The sequence below is a fragment of the Eubalaena glacialis genome, chromosome 9, assembly GCF_028564815.1.
Source record: "Eubalaena glacialis isolate mEubGla1 chromosome 9, mEubGla1.1.hap2.+ XY, whole genome shotgun sequence".
Classification (NCBI taxonomy): domain Eukaryota; kingdom Metazoa; phylum Chordata; class Mammalia; order Artiodactyla; family Balaenidae; genus Eubalaena; species Eubalaena glacialis.
Window position 1 is genome coordinate 110,314,941 of NC_083724.1, and position 22,174 is coordinate 110,337,114.

Below are 22,174 nucleotides of genomic sequence, written 5' to 3' on the forward strand. Positions count from 1 at the left end.
GGAACTGAGGAGGAACAGCTCAGTGCTGAATTCTCTCCAGTTCAGGAGCTGGCCACTGAAAGCATGAATCAACATCTCCGGGGGCACAAAGTCAGAGGAAAATGTAGACAAAAATGGGCAGTGGGGTGCAAAAGCCAGAGCACTGAAATACTCTGTTTGCTCATAAGTGCCTGAAAATGCAGTTATATCTCTCCAACCACCTCCACCCTCTCTGGCCTCTTGCTTCATATTTATCCCCTCTGGATGCTTTCCAAAAGGCTCCCATCCCTCATGCACTTTTCCCTCAGGAAATGAAGAAAACAGTATCACTCAACAGTCACCTGATTTGTGTAAGGACTTGGACTCTTTGTTGAGTATTCAGTGGAAGTAACCCAGGACTAAGGGGCAGAGGGTCTGGGGTCTAGTCCCAATTCTGTCACTAACTTACAGTGTGGTTGTCACCTTTCTGGCCCTTGGACTCTTCCTCTGCAAATGGGAACAGTAATATTCTCTGCCTCAGATGTAGGTTGTGAGTACACAATGAAATCATACCAAAGTTAAAAGGCTGTTGTTATATAAATAGAAATCTGTCAGAGGATGGATCCTTCCTCTGCAACGCAGAACAGCTCCTAGAAGCCGGGACAGACTCCAGCTAGAGAATACAGCAGCCGCAGCCGTACCTGTGAGAAAAGGTACCACTAGCAGCATTCTGTGTTATGGCACCCAGCTGGCTGCATTTTCGGTAAATACGTACATTGAGGTACATGCATTCAGTGCGATACAATGTAGCAATGAGAATGAGCAAACTTAAGCTCCACCCAACCTCATGGATAAATCTCACAAACATAAAGTTGAAAAAAAGAAGCAAGTCACTAAAGAATGCATGCACTATGATTCTATTTATGCAACATCTATAATCAGACAAAATTAAGCCACACTGTTGAAGGAGGTGTCCATATGGGTAAATCCACAAAGAGAAACCTATGAATTATTATCACAGAAGTCAGAATAGCTGGTATCTCCTTTGGGGAAGGAGGGAAGGGGTTTACGTATTTGGAGGGGTTGGGGAGAAGGGCTGCTGGGGAGCTGGCACTCCCTGTTTCTTGCCTTGAGAGGGGTTACATCTGTGTTCATTTTACAGTTATTAAATTGTGCCGGTTGTTAAACATATACGTTTTACGTAGTCTTCTGGATATATAATCTATCTTAGAATTGAAAAATCATAAAGGCATCTGAAATCAACAGGGAGCCACCCCAAATTAGAATAATAGCCTCAGAGATGCACTTCCTCAATTTTATAAATAAAGAGGCTGAAGCCCAGAGAGGTTGCAAGTCTTGCTGAAGGTCACATAGTGTGTCACTAGTGGAACTGGCCTAGAATGAAGGCCAACAACTCCTAACTCAGGTCCTCCACCACCTTCCATCTCTCCGAAGAGGCCTCTTTGTGGAATGGTGCAGGTTGAGGGCACAGCTGTTATGCCTGGGAGTTCCCTTGTTTTGTGAAAAAGGAAAAAAGCAAGTTATTGGGCTGATATAATGAAGAGCTGATATAAACCCTGAAGACTGTAAACACTTTTCAAATGGAATTTTTAAAATATGTCCCTTCAACGTTCTATCTTGATAATGACAAAATTACGGAAAATAAATGCCAGAAATCTCTGGCCACCCTGAGATCTATGGTTTGACTCGTGCCCCATCTGATTTGCAGATAGTATGGGACGAAGCTGGCTTGAAGGGACGGGGTGGGGGAGGACGGCGGACAGGGGAGCCAGGAAGTCTGCAATTTTATTGACTTATCCACCTGGCCTAGGTGAGACCCTAGCCCTGGGACAGCCAGGAAAGGAACCTCTGCTATCTCTCTGAGAGCTTTTTTGTTTTGTTTAGAGGTCAATTACTTCCCATTTGGGAAACTTGTGAACATTAAGAGGTGACCGGAGTGACGGGACTGAACGAGGCAGATAAGAGGCTGATTGCTTACAGAGCGGCTCCCTGGTGAAAGCCCTGCCTTGGATAAGCTGTGGTTGGTAAGACACACAAAAAGGGACAGCTTTCAGTGCGAAGGAGAGATTACAGGACGGAAGATGGGCAGCTGGGGGTGGGCTTGATGATCTGGGAGAGGGATGTGTTTTAAAGTGATCCTGACAGGATCACTTAAAGTGGGGAGTTGGGAGAAGAGAGTTTTCCTTTACTCTCCTTTCCTTTTGGAAAGAAATCTCCTTGGTGTCCTGGGAATCTCAAACCTCCACGTGCTCATTTGAAGAAGAAGCCACATGGGTTGCACACGGACAAGGTTTTGTTATAGGTTTTGCTTGTTTGTTTAGGTCAGCAAATATGGATGCTACAGCAATCTGGACAGCAAAACAGAAAATGTCCCAGGTCAATGGAACATCTTGGGTATACGTGAAAGCAACACCCACTCCTGCCTTCCGAAGCCCCTCAGCCAATTGATTGCAGTTTACAAAGTTCCAGAAGCTAGCCTTGAACTGTATCTCAAATTACTAGAAAATATGACTCTAGCTTTGGCATGTGCCCATTTACTCTTCTCCTTTCCTAAGTCCTAGACCTTGCCCGGACCCTCTCCCAGTAAGTAGTGTCATTCCCACCCTAATCACCAGGCTTAATCCACCTCCTCTAAGCACCTTCTCTAAGCATCCCAGCTCACAGTGGCTTTTCATTCTTTTTAGGGAGCTTATTGTGTGTCTGACTTGACATGCAGCATATACCACCTTGTATTTTCAGATACCTTTCTCATGCTAGTCTCTGGTATCCAATTAGATAATAAATTCCTTCAGGGCACCAGCCAAATCTTATTTTCTCTTGTGTTCCATGTTCAGCGATGACTGAGATATTGATGATTGAACTAAGCCCCTGTCCCCTTCACTCCCAGGCTTGACCACAGTCATCGCTCTCCCTCCTGGGCTTTTCCATGTGGCAAAAAGCATGGAGGGAGCTCAGGAGGCAAGACCTATTCAGAACAACACTGCTGCACACCTGAAAGTAACACAGTATTGTAAATCAACTATACTCCAAAAAAAACCCACAAAAAACAAAAAACAAAACACGTGTCTGGTAACCACTCCTTGGGTTGCAAGAGGGTGGGAGGGTGAAGAGAATAGCATTTATTAATTTTCTACTCTGCGCCGAGTATCAATACTTTGCTAGATCCATACAATGATGACCTACATTTCTAGGTAAGACCTTTGCCCAAAGGAGAACAAAAGATTTTTAAAAAATTAACCTATAGTAGTTTAGAATCTGATCTTGGGAAAATTTAATACAACTCACTGAACAACTGAGGGCCAGACAGATGGTTAGGCAGTGTCAGCATTAAACTTAAACTCAACTGTCATGAATCTAAGGCCAGTGTCCACAGGTAACTTTTTCTTTTGTAAGGAATACCCACCCCCCCCCCCCGCAAAGTGAAAGAAGTATGATATCACCATGTGACAATTTTCTCATGATGGAGATTTTAACTGTAATCTCTATTTTTTTTTGTCTTAGCTTAATTGACCAAGGAATATTTATTGAGATTTCTTAATTTAAAATATACAGACATTTCTTAATTTAAAATATACATTTTAATCCCAGGGATGCAAGACTAACTATAATTGAAAAACACTTCAGGGCGTTTCTAAATACACTTTTATTAACAGATATTTATGGAGAAATAAAAGAGAAAAGGGATGAAACCAAAAAAGAGAGAAAATATAAGGAAATGGTAGTAAGGAGAAATGTGAATACTTACCCTTGTTTTTAACTTAAACTTTAAGAGATGTAAGCTGTCAATTGTCAGGCATCGTTTACATAGGACCAAGCAGTCCCTGTTTCCCACGTTGGCAAAAAACAACCAGGGCAGATGTAGAAATGAGAAAATGCAGGGCCAGTACAATTTAATTAAAATTAGAATTTATTAAATAATAGAATTGAACTTTTGACAAGTTAGTGGTCCAGGGGATGAAGAAGAAGAGCTTTTCATTGTCTAAAAAATGATATCCAAGGAAAAAGAAAAAAGCCTGATTTTTCTACTAGTATCTGCCAAAGACAACTTTCTTATTTGATTCCCATGTTCCCATTAATAAAATGAGTTTGTTCTCAGTCTTCAGTTTGCATGATTTCAGACATATTTGCGCCTGGGGGAATTGTAACTTTCCCTAAAGTTCAGGCTTCCTACCTATCCTGTTAGGACTTATGGACAAGTGGGAGCCTCCTTTTCTGATGTGGAATTTAGAAACTTACTACCTTCTGAAAGAAAACCTACTGGGGCTGGTTGGGAAGGAGCTGGAGAGAGGTAACCTCTCCAGAGCTGAATCCAAGTTTTGTTTCTCTAGGGAATTCTCTATGTACTGAAGACTTAGAACTTCTGAGTTTCATTTTTACTTTAATTTGAAGTCGTTTAGCAGAAACCGAGAGGTGGATAGATTCTAATGGCCTACACACAAGGCAAACACACACTGATATATTTAGTCTATTTACTCAAGAGGCTGAGCTGTATACAGGAGATAAAATGCACTTACAGTGAGGGAAGAACTAGAGTGTGGTGGATATCTTCTGGAAAACAATTGTGCCTCCAGAAAAAAGCGCTCCACTGGCTACTGAGTCCCAGGGAGCGCAGCCCGTGGAAGGGGTGGGGGGCGCAGATTAACCCCTGTAGGAGGACCGGCTCGCACAAGTCTTCCTGACCTCCTGGTCTTCCTCCTCTTCCAGGCTCTTCATCCCCCTCCCCTGGCTCATCTCTTTTTCTCCTTCTTTCCCCACCTGTTGCCTTTAATCGGGGGATCGAGGCCCTCCAGAGCACCCCCATCACCTCCCCATTCCCTGGGGCTGCTGCACACAAATTAAGGAGCCTCTCAGCCCCTGTATTTGAGGCCTGAAAAGTCACCTGCCTCAGAACTACTACTCTGACGCCCGAAACTGCCAGCCACCCTTGGCTTTCCTCCCTCCCAGTGCTGCTTCGTGGGCGGCTGGCGGAGGCCCCGCGTTGCGTCTCTTGGGAGAAGAACGCCCCCAGGGCCTTCAGCTGGATGGCTAGTCGAAGGCAATTCCTAGTCCCAGGGATCGCTCGGGAGAGAAGTGCCATCGGGTCGCCTGTTTCCTCCACAGCGGCGCTCCCTCATCCCGGCCGCGATCGGTTAGCGGAGAGGCGGGACCGAGCATCTGTTCAGGGTGGCGCATCCGAACCAAGACGCCTCACCAGGCCCTGACCCCCTGAAGCGTGGCGGGCAGATGGCCCTGCGGGTTGGCGCTCGGTCCCGCCCCGCTGAAGCCAGAGCTGGCCTGGGGTGCGGGGGGTGCGGGGGGCGCGGGGCCCGGGGGCGCGCCGGCGTAGCCGCCGCCGTAGGGAGCGCTGTAGGCAGCGCCCGCGTAGCCGCCGAAACAGGAATAGGGCTCCGCGGCCGCGCCATAGGGGCCGGGGAAGGCGGGCGTGCGGGGGCCCAGGCAGGGCTTGCCATCCCGCACCAGCACGGGCACCGCCACCCGGCGCGGCGCTAGCGGGTGGCCCACCAGTTCCAGGGACTTGTCCTGGCGCTGCCTCTTGCACTTATAGCGCCGGTTCTGGAACCAGATCTTGACCTGCGTCGACGTGAGCTGCAACGCGCTGGCCAGGTGCTCGCGTTCCGGCGCCGACAGGTACCGCTGCTGCTTGAAGCGCCGCTCCAGAGCCAGCACCTGCGCCTGCGAGAAGAGCACGCGCGGCTTCCGCCGGGGCCGCCCTTTGGGATGCTCCGAGCCATCCCCGCGCGCGCCGCCGCCGCTGTCACCCACGTCGCGCTCCTGCACCCGGGTCCCGTCGCAGGGGGGCGAGGCTGCGCTGAGGCCGGACTCTAAAAGCACGGGAAGGAACACCGTCAGCGCCAGCCTAAGGCTCACCCGAGAGATTCTTACACTGTTTTCAAGGGACGCCCCTCCCCTCCTAGTAGCCTTCACTTCGGTTCCCCGTCTCTCCCTTCTGCTGACCCCTCACCCCGTCCCAGAGCTTGTTCCTTTCCCCCAAGCTCTGTCGCTTTTGCAGCTGCTGGAACATAATACAAATTGTGACACTCAGTGGTACCCAGTGTACAGTCGTTTCCGCAAAGGTAGACTCTTGATCCAGAGTCTAAGCTTCATTTTCTTCTTAGAATGTCTGTATCTGGGCTGTTCTCTGTGATTGCAATTCTAAAGTGTGGGCGAGTTTGGGGAAACTTTTGCTGCGAGCCTATTAGATAGAGACTGACTTTAGATTGCTCTTGGTGGGGAAAGAGAGAGACAGAGGCAGAGAGAGAGAGAACCAAAATTCGGTGACATGCTTGCCCGGAGGCTCCCGTCTGCCGGGCTATCCGTTGTGGCCCGGCGCGCACCGCAGGGTACTTGGTTTCTAGCCCAGGTGCCAGGGTCTCCAGTGCCTCCCACCTTCACCCCATCTTTGCTCATATCCTTGTCTCTTTGGTCATCAGATGCTCCACTGGCACCAGGAACCCTTCCCATCTTTCTTGGACGCGATGCTCTGTAATCCAAATTAACAACATAAAATAAAACAAAAAATATTTTCTGGCTGCTGATTCTTGGCTCGGAAACTGAGGTTCTCTTTGCGGGGTATGTAAAGTTGAGATTCACATTTGGCTTTTTAAGAAGCGTCCTCTTCCTCCTTTGGGGTCTCCGGGGAGAGCGGGTGGCGTTGGCTTCTCCCTGACTTCCTCTTCGGATCGGGCAGCGCCCTCGAAGATAACCCCTGGGCGACTGTGCCCGGGGGCCCTCCAAGACGCAGACTTTCCTTCCCTTCTTCCCACATCTCCTGATTTGGCAAAGCTCTGTTTTTTATCCAAGGGTAGGTAGGAAGGAAATGCTGAGTTTTCATGGAAATTCACACCAGGAGAAAACCGGGAACGTGAAAGGATGCATGCTTTTGGCGAGGCGGAGCAGGAGGCGCCTAATTAGAGCCGGTGGTGCTTGGAATACGACTCCAAATCCACAACCGCGCTGACGCAGTCTCCTGGGGCAAGGGGCTATTTGGTATTTCAGATTGAGGAAATAAAACTTTCCTTCAGAGGAGCCTGTGCTCAGACAAACTTAGGACGTCTCTCCCCGCAAAGGGGAAAGATATTGACGAGGGTTTGTTTTCTTAGCAAATCAGAAAGTAACAGCTGGCCTTCAGTGACTCTGTGGAACAAGCAGGACCCCGTTTGGGAGTCGCGGACCACGCAGGCAGGCAGAGGGGCTGCAGGCCACTCCGTGCCTTCCCGGTCACAGTTCGGAGCCCCTCTCACCCTGCGTCCCTGAAAGCAAGTTGAGGACGGAGGAGGCGCACAGAATCCCCCAGGGAAGATCCCTTCCACGCTCGATCGGTGGCTGCCGTGGCCCCTGGGCTTAGTTCCTGGAGCCGGACGCCGGCCCCTTCTCGGCGTCAACCGCAGCCGCAGAACAGCGAGCTGCCCCGGGCGCGCCAGCGGAGGCGGAAAGCCCTGCGGCTGTCTTCAGCTGCCAGGTGACAGCAATGGTCAGAGGAACGTGACCCCTTTTTCGGCAAAGCCGAAGTGAACGGCGAGCTGGCTGAGCAGCGCTGGGAGAGTTTAAGGTTTAGAGTCCGCTGCAGAAAATTCACAGGTTTCTTTGGGAACACAGCAAAGTGTACTGTTCTCCAGGCTCCTGGAGTAGGTGAATAACCAGCCTGCAAGTCGACGAATAACTCTGAACCAGCATCTTAATTGTCTTCATGTGGTTAGTTTGAGGCTCTAATGGAGTGTCTGTGGCACAGCCTGGCCGAGGAGGCCTGACCTGCGAGGCGCCTCTCGGGAGCCCCCAGACCGGCATGGAGGCTGTGGACCAAGACGCAGAGGTTTGGCAAGAGGATGAGTAGCCTTTTCATCCCCCGGGATGTCGAGCCTCTCCCGCCAAAACTTCCCGGGTGGCAAGAGACAACCCATCACAACCCCCCGTCCACCTCTTCCCTTCCTGCCGCTGGACGCAGATGCCTTGGCCTCTCCGCCAGCACACAAGTTTGCGCCTTCGGAGACCAGGCGCTGAGACTCCGCTGGAGTCGTTCGTCTCCCAGAACAGCTAAAACGCGAGCTGCCCTTACCGTGCTCCAGGCAGAGGAACGACTGGACTGGCCAGGCCACTCGGCAAGCCCCAAGAAAAGGCTGGGCTGGGATTGACCCCAGAGCCTACGGAGTTTCCACTCCCAAAGGGCCGGCTGCTTTGATGGCTACACTTTCGGCAGACGGTTTAGGGTATAGAGGGTGGGAGATGGCTGGGAAAGCTGGTGGTGATGGAGCACAGCTAAGACACTGTAGAGGGCTTTGCTGTAAGAAAGAGAAGCTGGAGTTTCTGGGAACTGTGGCTGTGGGTCGGGGGTGGGGGGATCTGTCTGTGGGAATCAGAGGACTGGCTATGGAAATAGTGAACCCCCAAGATTCAGGACCTCATTTTCGTTAGGATGTCTGGAGGAGATGGTAGAGGGGGCTGACAGTCCTGTCTTTCGGACTCTTTATGTGAAGGAAAACGGGGCTAGCCCTCGGAGCCGGGAAGACCAGGAGATGCGTGTCCCCCCGCCCCCCACGAGACGATTGGTAATGATCCACCCCACCCCTTGGTCTCCCTGTAGGAGCCAAGACCCGAGCGCGTACTCACGTGGCTCGCCCACCGGTTCAGCGTCCATCTCTGTGACTGTCTCACAGGGACCTTCAGGAGGCTCTGACCTTTCCTGCCTTCTGTCGCCGTCGCCGCTACCGGTGCTGGGAACCTCCGACCCTCGCTGTTCTGGGACCGGTAGCAGGTACTGAGAGCTTTCCGGGCTCCTCCGTGCACCCCGGAGTTGCAAGGCCTCCGGGCCGATCTGCTCACGCTCCAGCCTCAGGATGTCATTGACCGAAAAGGGAGTGGAGGTGACAGGGTTCAGTAACATCCTGAAGGAGGAGGGGGCGGGGCTGGGGAGTCCCCGGTCCCCGGTCCCCGGTCCCCGGTCCCCGGTCCCCGGTCCCCACAGAGCGCAGCGCGCTGAGCTTTCCGTTTTGTCGCTGCAGACTCCGCAGACCCAAGGTCTACGACAGACACCCAGCGTCCGGACTGCGCCTTCCTCTGGGCCATCCCTGCCAGCCGATTGACCGGGGCCGGGTGACGAAACCCCGGACCCCCATTGGTTCCCGCAGAACCCACGTGTTAACTCAGCATCTCCCCCCGCGCCAGTCCTTTCTTCTCTCGCCCTTCTAATTCCTCTCCAACCCCCAGCCACCTTCCGAAAGGTTTGGGTTCTCGAAAGCAAGGAAAACGGGAGAGAGCGTGCGCACGGCTCGTATCTCGGTGAATACAGTACAAATGGGAGCTTCCGAGGTCAACCCTGGGTCCCTCGGGACTCTGCTAGAGGGTGTGCGGGGATGGGCGTGGAACCCTTGCTCTGCAACCCTAGTTGGCCCCTCCGGCCTAGCCTTAGCTCAACTGTCCAACGCCTGGCAGAGGAAAACTCAGGTGGAGACCGCTGGGCACCCGCGGGATTGGAGCTGCACGCGTGAGTGTAAGTGCGCGCACGGCAAGGGCCAGGAGGCTGAGAGCTCCTTCCAGGGAGCAGAGGCTGGACCGCAGAGGAGCGAGTCTGGACCCTCCACGGCCTAGACTGAGGTGGAAATGTCTCACTGAGAGCCGAGTCCGCATGTAGGGAGCCGAGATCCACCACTTCCCAGGAGGGACATCTCAGCCCTGGAGTGAAGAAAGGACTTGGGGGCTATATTGGGGGAGCCCCTGACCTCTTTATAGGCTCCGTGAGTGGGTAAGGAGGAGAAAGGTAATAGTCCCCGCCGGGGTGTAGGGGCCAGACAGGGGCTCACCTTGCCCTTCACGACCCCAGGGTCCTTCTTTTCCTCCCCTTTATCCTCCCTAAAGTTGATTGTCTTCAGCGTGTGTGCATGTGTGTACGAACGCGGCGCCCCACGAAGGGGTGGGAAGTTTTGACGAGCATCAGATCTTCGGGAAAGCTCCTTGGGCACAGCCGGACCGAGTAAAGGGAGGCAGTGTGTGCAGTGGTTATGCAGGTGGAATCCACAGGTCCAGCCCTCGCTCTGGAGCATATCAACTGTGGGCTTTGGGCCAAGTATTTACCCTCCCAATCTTAAGTAAAAAAAAAAAAAAAAAAAAAAAAGGAGATAAGAATAAGCCCATCACAGGATGATTGTGAGAATTAAATGAGATAACGTGTATGAAAATGTCAGCGATTGTTAACTACTCATGCTACATGGTTCAGTCAAACATGATTCCGGGTCAGCAGTCATAGCACAGAATCTAAGAAGTTAAAAAATTATTTTTAAATCCAAATGAGGTCTCATTAGAATTCTTTTTGGAATTTCAGATACAATGTTTCTTAAATAAACCTTCTTAGGAGAATTCAATATTATAAGAACTAACTGGGCATTATTATTTCCTGAAACCCAGATAAACTGTACACATCTCCCCAGGCTAGTGGGCACAAAATTTCTTGCAAAAATTCATGCAAATTTTTGGCAAATTTGATGGTTCAGCAAATAAATAATTTCTTATATATCGTATCATTTAATCTTTACATTGAAGATATACCCTGAGTGTTTCCAGCTTTTCTTTTCTTAGTGAAAAGTCGAAATCAGAGAGGTTAAGCGACTCCAGAGGTGGCCCAGCTCGTCAATGGCAAGGTGCACCAGGACTCCTGTTTTGCCAAAAGAGAACTCCTCCCTCCTTCCCACCCCCCCCAAAGAGACATCTCTTTGCCCTCAGAGACATCGAAATCTTTCAATGACTCATACATTTATTTAAATTTTGTTACTTTTTTTTCCTGATTATAAAAGTCATGCACACTTTGGAAAAAATTAGGAAAATTTGAAAAGAAAAACAAGATCCATCCGGAGATGATATTTTAAACATATCACTTCCTTCTTTATATGTTTTTGCATGTATGAGCTCATAGGGGATATGCGAGCTTGTATATTTTAAATTTACGTCATGAGCATGTCTAGCTTCTCTAAAGTGTTTTTACAGATATATTTTAAAATGGCAATATAATAGTCCATGTTATGGATGAACCATAATAGACTGTTTATACTTCTACATTATAGCTATTTTTTTTTCTGTCGCTGTGAACAAGGCTTCAGAGAACATCTGTGCGCCTTCATCCTTGTCAACATTTTGGATTATTTCCTCAGCGTAAATATGTAGAATAAACAATGAATCAAATATTTTAACACTTCTAAAACATATTCCACGACTTCCTAGAAAAACAGTATTATGGTATCCTCCTCCCTCCAGAGGTGCAAGCGATTGTCTGGTTAGGCCTGTATTTACAACCAGCCGGGCACCCAAAAGACGGCGAATTTAGAACCTTTCCATTCAGAACACGCCGGGTAGGCGCTCTTCCCACTCCTCTCTGGGAGCCGGCAGAGTCCTCGTCTTCCAAGCTCGGCTGGGAGGGGACCCCGATTAAAAACTTTAAGCCGCAAACCTTCCAGCACGTTATTCTGGAGTGGAATTCTCTCGGCGGACTGCCGCGCTCTAGGAAGTCGTGGAAGAAAGGGCACCTTGGAAGAAATTGGCATCAGCAGCCCTGAGTTCAAATCCTGCTCTCAGATCCCCAGCCTTGCCTTTCTTCCCTGGTTTGCTGCCAGGATCAAATGAGATTTTGGACGTGGAAAGGATTGCTAACCCCTCTCAAGCGGCGCAAACACGAATCTTCTTTACCGAAAGAACTCAGGCTCCCCAGGCAAACCTGGAGAGCCGGGCCCACATCGCCCTCGCCCACCGAGGCCGGGAGAGCAGCGGGCCGGGAACCTGCACCTCGGCGCTCGCGTCTCAGCTCCCGGCGCTTTCCGCTCGCCCGGGCCTCGCGCCCCCGGAGTCGCCTGCCGCGGTTCGGGACCCCCAGGCGTTGGGACATCGCGGTAAATGAGCCGGGCCTCCGCGTCCCACTTTTTCCTCCCCCTCCAGCGCCAGGGCGCATTGAGCTGTGCGCTTCGGGGACTGGAGCCGCTGCGCTGATCTCGCCCCTTCCGGGTCAATGGATGGCAGCCGCGTTAGGGACCGCCTCGCGGCGGGAGGACGGTGCGAGCACCCGGCAGCTAGCTGGAGCGCGGGCGTCGGGGAGGGGAGGGGAGGGGAGTAATCTGGCCTGGTGGCGTGAGCAGAAAGGCCAGGAGTCCTGGGGTTCTCAGGCGCATCCGCGGACCCGGCGCAGCCCGGACAAGGAGGTGCGGTGTGTGTGTCCCTTGGACATGAGTGGAGAAGTCATCATCTCTGTTCTTAAGATGGAACAGGCTGTGCGGGGGAGATGGGGGGGGGGCGGTGTGTCAGCTGAGCGGATTTGCTTTACTCCACCTGGCTCACAACATAAAACGCTCAAACAATACTAGGTTCACGAATGTGTTTTGAGCGCCTGCTGTGGGCTAGTTCCGCCCAAACTCTGAACATACTGGGGAAATGAGGGGCCTCAGAGCTCTAATTTTATCCCATCCTTTTCTAAAAAAAACCTTAAATTAATTTTTATTGAGGTATAGTTGCTTTACAATATTGTGTTAGTTTCTACCGTACAGCAAAGTGAATCAGCTATACGTATACATATATCCCCTCTTTTTTGGATTTCCTTCCCATTTAGGTCACCACAGAGCATTGAGTAGAGTTCCCTGAGCTATACAGTGGGTTCTCATTAGTTATCTATTTTATACATAGTATCAATAGTGTATATATGTCAATCCCAATCTCCCAATTCATCTCCTCCCCCCTCCCCCAATTTTATCTCATTCTTGCACAGGAGACAGACTCAAATCATTCCCATGATACCTGGCACAATCATATGGAATTGGTGCACAATATTTATTGAAACTCTTCCCATCCACGGTTAACAAGTGTCCTTTTCTCCCCTATTTCAGACTTTGCCAAAACAAAGGGATTCCTTCTTTAAAATTCGATATACAACAGGCAAATTCCAGTAAAGTCTGGCGCTGGGGCCTGTGCGCTTGCAGGAAATCAACTGTCTCCAAAGTCTTTGACGGGAGCTCAGGATCCCCATTAGATTGGACTCGGGCTCTGGGTCTGTTGTCACAGCTGTACCCCCAGGGCCTAGGCTAGCAACCAGCACATAGTAGCTCTCCAATCAACATTTGTTGGATAAAGGAATCTGCCTTGTTTGCCTGGAGATAGTCCTTCCGATACCCTGGGGACTGGTTCAGTGGAGTCTGGCCCTCCAGGAGTGGGGAGACTGACTTGCCACGGTTTCTTTTGCTGGGATTCTTTTAAAGATATTATAATAGCTTGTTTATATTTTGAGTATGTGAAACATTAACATAATTCTAAAAGTCAAAATTATGCAAAAAGAAGTGGCCACACACCTTTATCCTTTCTATTTCCATTCCTCTTTCTTTCCTGGTTCCTATACACTCCCAATCTCATGGTTTTTTCCTCTTTCTCTCTCTCTCTGTATGTTTTGCACAAATGAACAGCTACATGTATATATTTCCTATTTTTCTGTCTTCCTTAGCTGACAAGGTAGCATAATATGGGGACTCTTTCTTGTGGTTATAAAGCAGTGACATTTATTAAGATTTTTGTGCTGGTATTATTGCTTCTGATTGCCACCTGTGGATGGCTCTGCTTTATAACACAGGATGTCACAGCTGCAACAATGATGTCTATGCATTTTCTATCAATACCTACATCTCCTTGGCTCAAAATAAGCTAATCCATGTGTACTGTATACTCAGGATACCGAGACTCTCCCACTATTCATGACTGCATAGATCTCCGTAGCCTTATTTTCATAGAATGCCTAATTGCAGTTCTAAAGTAAATCCTTTCAAAACAACTCATTGAGTTTTCTCTTTTTTTTTTCTCTAAAATGATGGTGTCTTTTGAATGATGATTTCTCATGTTTTCTTTTAGCTTAATTAGCTCTATTTTACAGATAAAGAACACAGATGATACCAAACTACACAACTACCAGAAGAAAATCAGACTCCAGGTTTTCTCACTACTGATGCTGGTTTTCTTTCCACCATATTCCTGTGTTACAAACACAAAGACATCACCCATTACCTCTGCTGTCCCACTTTAATTCCCTCAAGAGTAGAAAGGAAGATTAAAAAAAAAAAAACTGGGAACAATTTGGCAAAAAGAACTGGACTATTTTATACATAGTTTTCTTTTTGATTTTTTAATCCATATTTACATCGCAACTCATGGATTCTCTGTGAGAGAATAGTAATAACTCTGTGAGGTGAATAATAAATAACTCTGTGAGGTGTGTAAAGCAGTTATTATTTCTAGTTTACAAAGAAAGAAACTAGTTTTCTAGTTTACAAAGAAAGATTAAGAAACCTGTTTTGAGTCACAGGTCTCCTCATTTTCAGGACGGAGCACTTCCTTTTAGAGCTCACAGACTAAGATGAATGCAGTTGCTTAGTCATCATCTTTTCTTACGTTTCTTCCTAGTTCTTTGCTCAGTACTTCTTAGAACACTGGTTTCTAAGGAAAATTCACTACATATTTTAAAATTTCACTGACACTATTACTCCAATATTTTCCAAATTATTCCAGTCGACTCAGTAGAATTTTCCTAGTGCCCATTACATATGGGGAAGGTAATCACATAATCTATCATCTAAAGCAGGACTCTTAAAAAAGAAAGGGAGCACTCACTGGGTGGGATGTCAGGCATAAACCACAGCTGTTCCAGGGAAACCAGGACATATGCTCACCATATATATATATATATATATATATATATATATATATATATATAGTACTTTGCAAATACTCAGGACACAGGGATAAATAGCACATATTCCAGAATCCTCCAGGAGTATCCAGTCCAGTAAGAGAGAAGACAAGTGAACTTTTATTATGGGATGATGGGATGTCATCAGCACACCTTTATCTGGTACACTGGCATTAATGTGTCTAATTTCACCTGATTGATGAGGGAAAACATCTTTATTTATAATGATATTTTCATCATCAACATCTATGATGTAGATCTGATTACCATATTTAACAGAGTGGTTGATCACTAGTGCACGATTTTTTACGCTGCCACAGGCAGGCACACCTACAGTCACATGCTTAAGGCTCCCCTGCTAGCACAGGACCGTCCCCTGAATAAGGGCTGCTCCCAGTACCCATTCCTTCTAATAGCTACTCTTTCACAATTTGCTTTTTTCACTTAACAATATATCATATTGATTCAAAGAGCCCTTCTTTATTCTTTTTTACAGTTGCTTAGTACTTCACTGTGTGAATGTACCATAGTTTATCCAACTACTTGCCATTGAACAAGTATTTAGGTTTTCACTGTGTTTTGCAATTACAAACAGTGTTGTAATGAGTGACATTGTTGCTATGTGGTTTTGTACTAGTAGAGGTATATCTGCAGGGCATATTCCTAGAAGTGGGATTGTGGGTCAGAAGCAAATGCATGTATCATTCATGTTGGCTTGCCAAGTTCCCCTCCAGAATGGTTGTACAGGCTTGCATTCCACCAGCAATGTACGAAAGTGGCTGCCTCCTCTGTAGTATCCTGGTCAAAAGAATGTATTATACCTTTTAATTTTTACCAATCTGATGGGTGAGAAATGGTATCTCAGTGTTGTTCTAATTTTCATTTCTCTAATTATTAGTGAGATGGAACATCTTTTTATGGGATATATACATATGTGTATGTGTGTATGCATATACATATATAATATACATACAAATTATAAAAACACATAAGTATATAGACATAAATACACATACATTTAAGTTGTATCTTTCCCCCATTTTCTATCAATTTTTAAGAATTTTCTCTCTCTCATATATATATATATATATATATATATATATATATATATATGTATATAGTGATTTTGGCTATCTGTGCTATATGTTACAAATATTCTCTCCTGTTTGTCAGTTGTCTTTGAACTCCTTTCATAGTGCATTCTGTCATGCATTTTAAAATGTAGTCACATATATTCATCTTTTCTTTCCTTGTCTCTAGATTTGAGTCGTCGTGAGAAAAACTTTTCCTGCACCCAGGTTAATCACCCATATTTTCTTCTAGTATTTGTATAGTTTTGTTGTTTACTTTTAAATTTATTTGGAGTGCATTCCAGTGTACGGTGTCAATTGAAGCTCTAATATTATCTTTTCCCAAATGGCTATTTGGGGACCATTTAACGATTTGCCTGAGGTGACTTTCAGAGGCGCTCTCTTCGAACCCCTGAAAAATCTGTGCAAAAATCTCAGGGTTAGAGGAGGAATATGGGTGAAGAGCGGAACGGGGTAAGAGATTTATTAATTGTTTAAAAAACAACCAGCTTTTCAATTTCTCCCCGTCATCTCTCCACAGCCTCATTTTGGCGGCGGACACAGTTTAGTCCTGCTGCCAGACCGCGGGGGCTGGACCACCTCCAGTTCGGCGCTCGGGTGCGGCGCTCGTGGGACCCTGAGCCTCCTCCCGAGCGCCAGCCACACCTTCAGAGCATAAAAGACTGTCATCGGTGGCCCGGGGGACGCCAGGACTCCTCTGTGAGAGGCTAGCCCTGTTCCGGGAGGCGCGGGCGGGAATTCGGGAGCCACAGGCGGGGGCCAGGCCCGGGTGATGCTGGAGACTCTTATCTGCGCAGCGCTCCCAGCTCCATTTCAATTAACATTCCAGCGCCCGGCCGCCCCGCCGCCTGATAGCGCCGGCCACCAAGCCGCGGGAGCGAGTCCCCACCCCTGGAAAAATAAACTCGGCCCCAGCGGCTGTGTGTGTGTGTGTGTGTGTGTGTGTGTGTGTTTGTGTGTGTGTGTGTGTAGGATCTGCAGAGACCCAGGTCAAATAAACAGCGCTGCCAGAGCTAGCAGTGCCGAGGCTTCGCTGCTGTGCCGTGGGGTGGCGAGCTTGGTCGCGGTCGCCGTGGGCTCGGGTCCGGGTAACGTGATACCTGGTAGCCGAGGAGCAGCATTTGCGCCCCAGACGTGCGCCCGGCTGCCGCGCGGTCCCTCCACACTGCGAGACCGCAGCTGCTCTTTTAATAAACTGGCAGTTGGCGGTCTTGCTGAGCCTTCCTGATACCCCCAAAGCCTGGGAAATGATCAAGTGCATCGCTGTGTCCCCAGAGCCTGTGAAAGGAGTTTCACACAGACTGCCTGACCTTGGGGGTCAGGCAGATCCTTTGCCATTTTAGTATCTGGTGTCTTGCTCAGCTCGGGCATCCATGATGTCATTGATGTCCCTTTGAGATAAGTAGGACAGACGTCAGCATCTCAATCCCAGGGATGGGGTATTGAGGAGCAGAGGTCCAGTAATTGTTTACAGCAATTTGCCTCCTGAGGGGACAATGACAGATCTGGCACGCAGAGCTTTGGGGTCTGCGGCTCCAAGTGGCACCTTCCTTAAAAGGTCACCACCAACTTGCAAGTTGCTATAAATGATATTCTACTATCATTATTGTTATACCCTGCAAATGTAAAAGATGTCAACACCTCAGCACACAGGGCCACCTCTTAACTGAGTGTATGCATGTGGGGTGTCCTAAGTGGAAAACATTCTACATGGAATCTTTCTACCCAAAATTCACCCTAACAAGACATCAAAAACTTCTTTATTTCTTTAATATCATTGCAAGTTGTTCAATTATTTTTCCAGGCAATTTAAGCACATCCTTTAGGAAAACTAGAAACCTGCTAAGGTGTGGTGGGTGAGGACTAGACTAGAAGGAAATAATTGTGAAGTGAACTTGTAGTTAAATACCATCCATCCCAGATTGCCTGCCTGAAGGAAAGTATGAATGGGGTACCACATCATCATTCAGAATGTTTAGCCTCTATACAGAATCATTGAGTCGTCAGGCTTTCATAATCTGCTTATGTTCCCCTGAGGCAATAACCTTGTCTGTCGCCCTCTGGGGGGCCACCCATTCCTGGTGGGTGCCTTACATATAAGGAATTTAATTTGTAATGTAATCTCGGGTTTCCATGTCTGCTTATCCTGGATGGATACTAAAGAAAGTGGAAACTCTTCTGAGATCTCTCCCCCAGGAACTGGTGGATACTTCCCCCAAAACTCAGGGAGAAGGGCACATGGGCCCCTGTGCTGGGGGAGAGCCCAGGGCCTAGGGAGCTGTGGGAACAGGTCCATTACCCTTTCCCCAGTGGGCACTCTCCATATGTAAGTGGTAGCTGAGGGACAGCCTCCTGGACAAAGATAGAGCACACAGGCACAGCCAGCATGTTGATATTTGGTGCCACGTAGATAAATTAGCCCGATAACCAAGTGCGTTTTCCCTTTCCACCTCTTCCCCAGACAGTCTGACGCTGAGTAGATGCATTAGAGAGTAGTGTGGCTCATTTAAAAGCTGACCTAGGGAAGGTCTGGTGTTTTGAGCAGGACCACTTTACACAGGAGAATATGCCCAGAAAGCTCTCCCTGTGCCAGAAAGCCCTTCATCCAGCTCCCTTAGGCAGGGCTCCTTCTGGCCTCTGCTGTCATTTGGGTTCCCTCCAGGGCCTGGATGCTGTAGGCTGCCCTGCCTGCTTGGAGCAGGGTTGGAGTGGCTCTGTAGCCACAGAGTCCTGGGCTTGTTTGGGGTAGAGTGGAGGATGTGTGGGAAACAACTGTACCCCAAGAGAAGGTGGTGATACATTCTTCTTTCTCAAGTCCTGATAATTTGGAGAGACTGGAGAACAGGGGATTATAAAAAAGAGATATAAAGTGTTTGATCCATCAGGAAGACTGTTTTTTTTTTTAAAGTTTTATTATTGATTGTGTATTTTTTAAAATAAATTTATTTATTTATTTATATTTATTTTTGGCTGTGTTGGGTCTTCGTTTCTGTGCTAGGGCTTTCTGTAGTTGCGGCGAGCAGGGGCCACTCTTCAACGTGGTGCGCGGGCCTCTCACTGTCGCGGCCTCTCCTGTTGCGGAGCACAGGCTCCAGACGCGCAGGCTCAGTAGTTGTGGCTCACGGGCTTAGTCGCTCCGCGGCATGTGGGCTCTCCCCAGACGAGGGCTCGAACCTGTGTCACCTGCATTGGCAGGCAGATTCTTAACCACTGCGCCCCCAGGGAAGCCCAGGAAGGCTGTTAAATATCCAAATCTTCAAAGTTTTACTTTGCATTTCCTTTTGACCTCTCTGGGGGTCTGGGAACAGAGACATGGCAGGCATGGCAAAATTGTGCTTGTTATAAGACACAGGGTTTGTTTTTTTTTTTTAATTAAAAAATTTTTTTTGTCATTAGCTCAATGACTTTTTCTTTTTTTAAATTTTATTTTATTTATTTATTTTTGGCTGCGTTGGGTCTTCATTGCTGCGCGAGGGCTTTTCTCTAGTTGCGGCCAGCGGGGGCTACTCTTCGTTGCAGTGCGTAGGCTTCTCATTGCGGTGGCTTCTCTTGTTGCAGAGCACAGGCTCTAGGCACGTGGGCTTCAGTAGTTGTGGCTCACGGGCTCAGTAGTTGTGGCTCATGGGCTCTAGAGCGCAGGCTCAGTAGTTGTGGCGCACGGGCTTAGTTGCTCCGCGGCATGTGGAATCTTCCCGGACCAGGGCTCGAACCCGTGTCCCCTGCATTGGCAGGCGGATTCTTAACCACTGCGCCACCAGGGAAGCCCCAAGACATGGGTTTGATATTTGTCAAACCACATTAATGCAGAGAATGAAGTGCCAGTCCAAAGAATAATTATTTGCTGTCTAATTCCCAGGAGGGTCCCTCCATCCAAAGCTAATATTTGAGTACTAATTTACCAAACTCCATGCATTATTTTTATCACCCACCTCCCTCATTTTTACAGACAGGCCCAGAGAACCTGAATAATGTGGCTGAGAGCACATCCTTAGCAGCAAAGGAGCAGGGCTTCTGCTCAGCCTGAGAGAGCCAGACTCCTGGAACCACCAGGCATGATTAGGTATCTACAGGGTGTTCTCCTTTGACATTTATCTTTTTATCCAGTGCTTCTCTGCCAAGTAGCCTTTAATAAAGATAGATGGTTTAATTTAAAAAATTCATTAAAATTCTCAGCATTACTTTTCCACCTTGAGCGAAGGGGTGGGCTGAATATTATAATAGCCAACACTCACTCTGTGCTTAGCAGGTACTGTAGTTTACACGGAGTTTTCTGATGTATTTATACAATTTATTACCCACCACTTGTCCTCTTCTTCCAGATGCCTTCATGGCTTCTTCGGGTCTTCGCTCAGGTCATCTCAGGTCACCTTGATTCCTGCCCTCAGTGAGATAATATCTGGGGAGGGGTGGAGAAAATACACACAAATATAGCACGTAAGTAAATTGTATAGCATGTTAGAAGGTGATCTATGATACAGAGAAAATAGATGTGAAGAAAGCAAATAAGTTAGAGGGTCAGAAGTGTGATTTGTGTGTGCCCGTGCATAGGTGGGCAATTGTGATTTTAAGGGGGGTCAGAATAGGCCTCTTTGAGATGATGACATTTGAGCAAGGACCCAAGGGAGGTGAGGGAGTGAGTCGCGTGGATCTGGAGGGAGTGTGAACAGCTAGTGCAAAGGCCCTACGATGGGATCACGCTTGGTGTGTTTGAAATCGGTATCTTGAGAGTAGATGGAGTGGAGTGAGGGAGGGTGGGAAGGAGAGGAGTAGCAGGAGAGGAGGTCAGAGAGGTAAGGGGCCTTGGTGGGCTAGTGAAGGACTTTGGCTTTTACTTTTGAGGGAAACTGAGAACTTTGGAAGGTTTCGAGTAGAGGAGCAATATAATGTGACTTGACTTTGCAGAGGACCTCCCTGGTGTCTGTGTTCAGAATAGGTTGTAGCAGAGCAGAGATGGAAGGAGGGAGACTTGTTAGGAGGTAACTGCAGTAATCTAGACAACGGATGATGATGATGGACCCAGGGTGGAAGCAGAGGAGGAAGTGAAAAGTGGTCAGATTCTGAGCATGTGCTGAAGGCTGAGCAAACAGGATTTCCAGACAATTGGATGTGGAGTGTGAGACACAGTCAGGAGTCAAGGATGATTCTAAGGTTTTTGGCTTGGCCAAATGGAAAGGCGGAGTTGCCGTCAACTGAAAAGGGAAGCACTACAGGCAGAGGATGCTTTGGGAAGAAGACCAGGAGTTCAGTTACAAAATTTGAGATGTCTAGGAGACCTCCAGGAAGCAGTTGGAGTCAGGAGTCTAGGAGACCGGCCTAGGCTGAGAATATATATTTGAGAGTTGTTGGCATATATATGCCATTTAAAGCCACAATCCTGGATGAGAGCACCAAGCACATGAGTGTGAATAGAGAAGAAAAGAAGTCCGAGACCAAATTCTCATGCAGCCCCAAAGTTATGATTTTCAGTACAGGAAACATTCACAAACCAACTGGTCTGAATGCTGCAAAAAAGTCAATGTCATTAAAAAAAAACATGCTAGGTTGTTCTACATAAAAGAGAAAAGAGACTTTACCACCAAACACATTTTGAGAACTTGGGTTGAATGCTGGATAAAAAAGAAGCTACAAAAAAACATTTTGGGAGCAAATGAAGAAATTTAAATTAAAAAATATGTCCCAGTTTTATTGAGAGATAATTGACATACAGCACTGTGTGAGTTTAAGGTAAACAGCATAATGATTTGACTTGCATATATTGTAATAAGTTTAGTTAACATCCATCATATAGATACTCCCCCCAAAAATAAAAAATGTTTTTTACCTTGTGATAAGAACACAAGATTTACTCACTTAACTTTCAAATATACCATACGGCAGTGTTAACTACTGTCATAACTATTGTCAGTGTTGTACATTACATCCCTAGTACTTATTTATCTTGTAAGTGGAAGTTTGTACTTTCTGACTGCCTTCATCCAATTCTCCCACCTTCACCTCTGGTAGCTTTTCCTACGAGTTTATTTTTTGTTTGTTTGTTTGTTTTAGATTCCACATATAGGTAAGATCATACAGTATTTGTCTCTTTCTGTCTGACTTATTTCACTTAGCATAATACCCTTTAGGTCCATCCATGTTGTCTCGAATGGTAGGATTTCCGTCCCTTTCATGGCCGAGTAATATTCCATTGTATATACATACCAAGTCTTCTTTATCCATTCATCTGTCTGTGGACACTTAGGTTGTTTCCTTGTCTTAGCTACTCTGAATAATGCTGCTATTAACATGAGGGTGCAGATATCTCTTCAGCATGGTGTTTTTGTCTACTTCAGATATATTGCCGGAAGTAGAATTTCTAGATCATACGGTTAGTTCCTTTTTTAATTTTTTGAGGATCCTCCATACTGTTTTC

The 22,174-nt window shown here is 47.5% G+C and overlaps 1 protein-coding gene across 1 annotated transcript; it reads right to left on the bottom strand.

Moving 5' to 3' along the window:
* Window positions 1–5,166: 5,166 nt before the first annotated feature.
* On the bottom strand, window positions 5,167–8,857 carry NKX2-6 (NK2 homeobox 6). The gene is made up of 2 exons (XM_061199417.1): window positions 8,584–8,857; window positions 5,167–5,801 (listed from the first exon to the last, which is right to left on the bottom strand). The coding sequence occupies exons 1-2, from the start codon at window positions 8,855–8,857 to the stop codon at window positions 5,167–5,169; spliced, it is 909 nt and encodes a 302-aa protein (XP_061055400.1).
* Window positions 8,858–22,174: the final 13,317 nt, after the last annotated feature.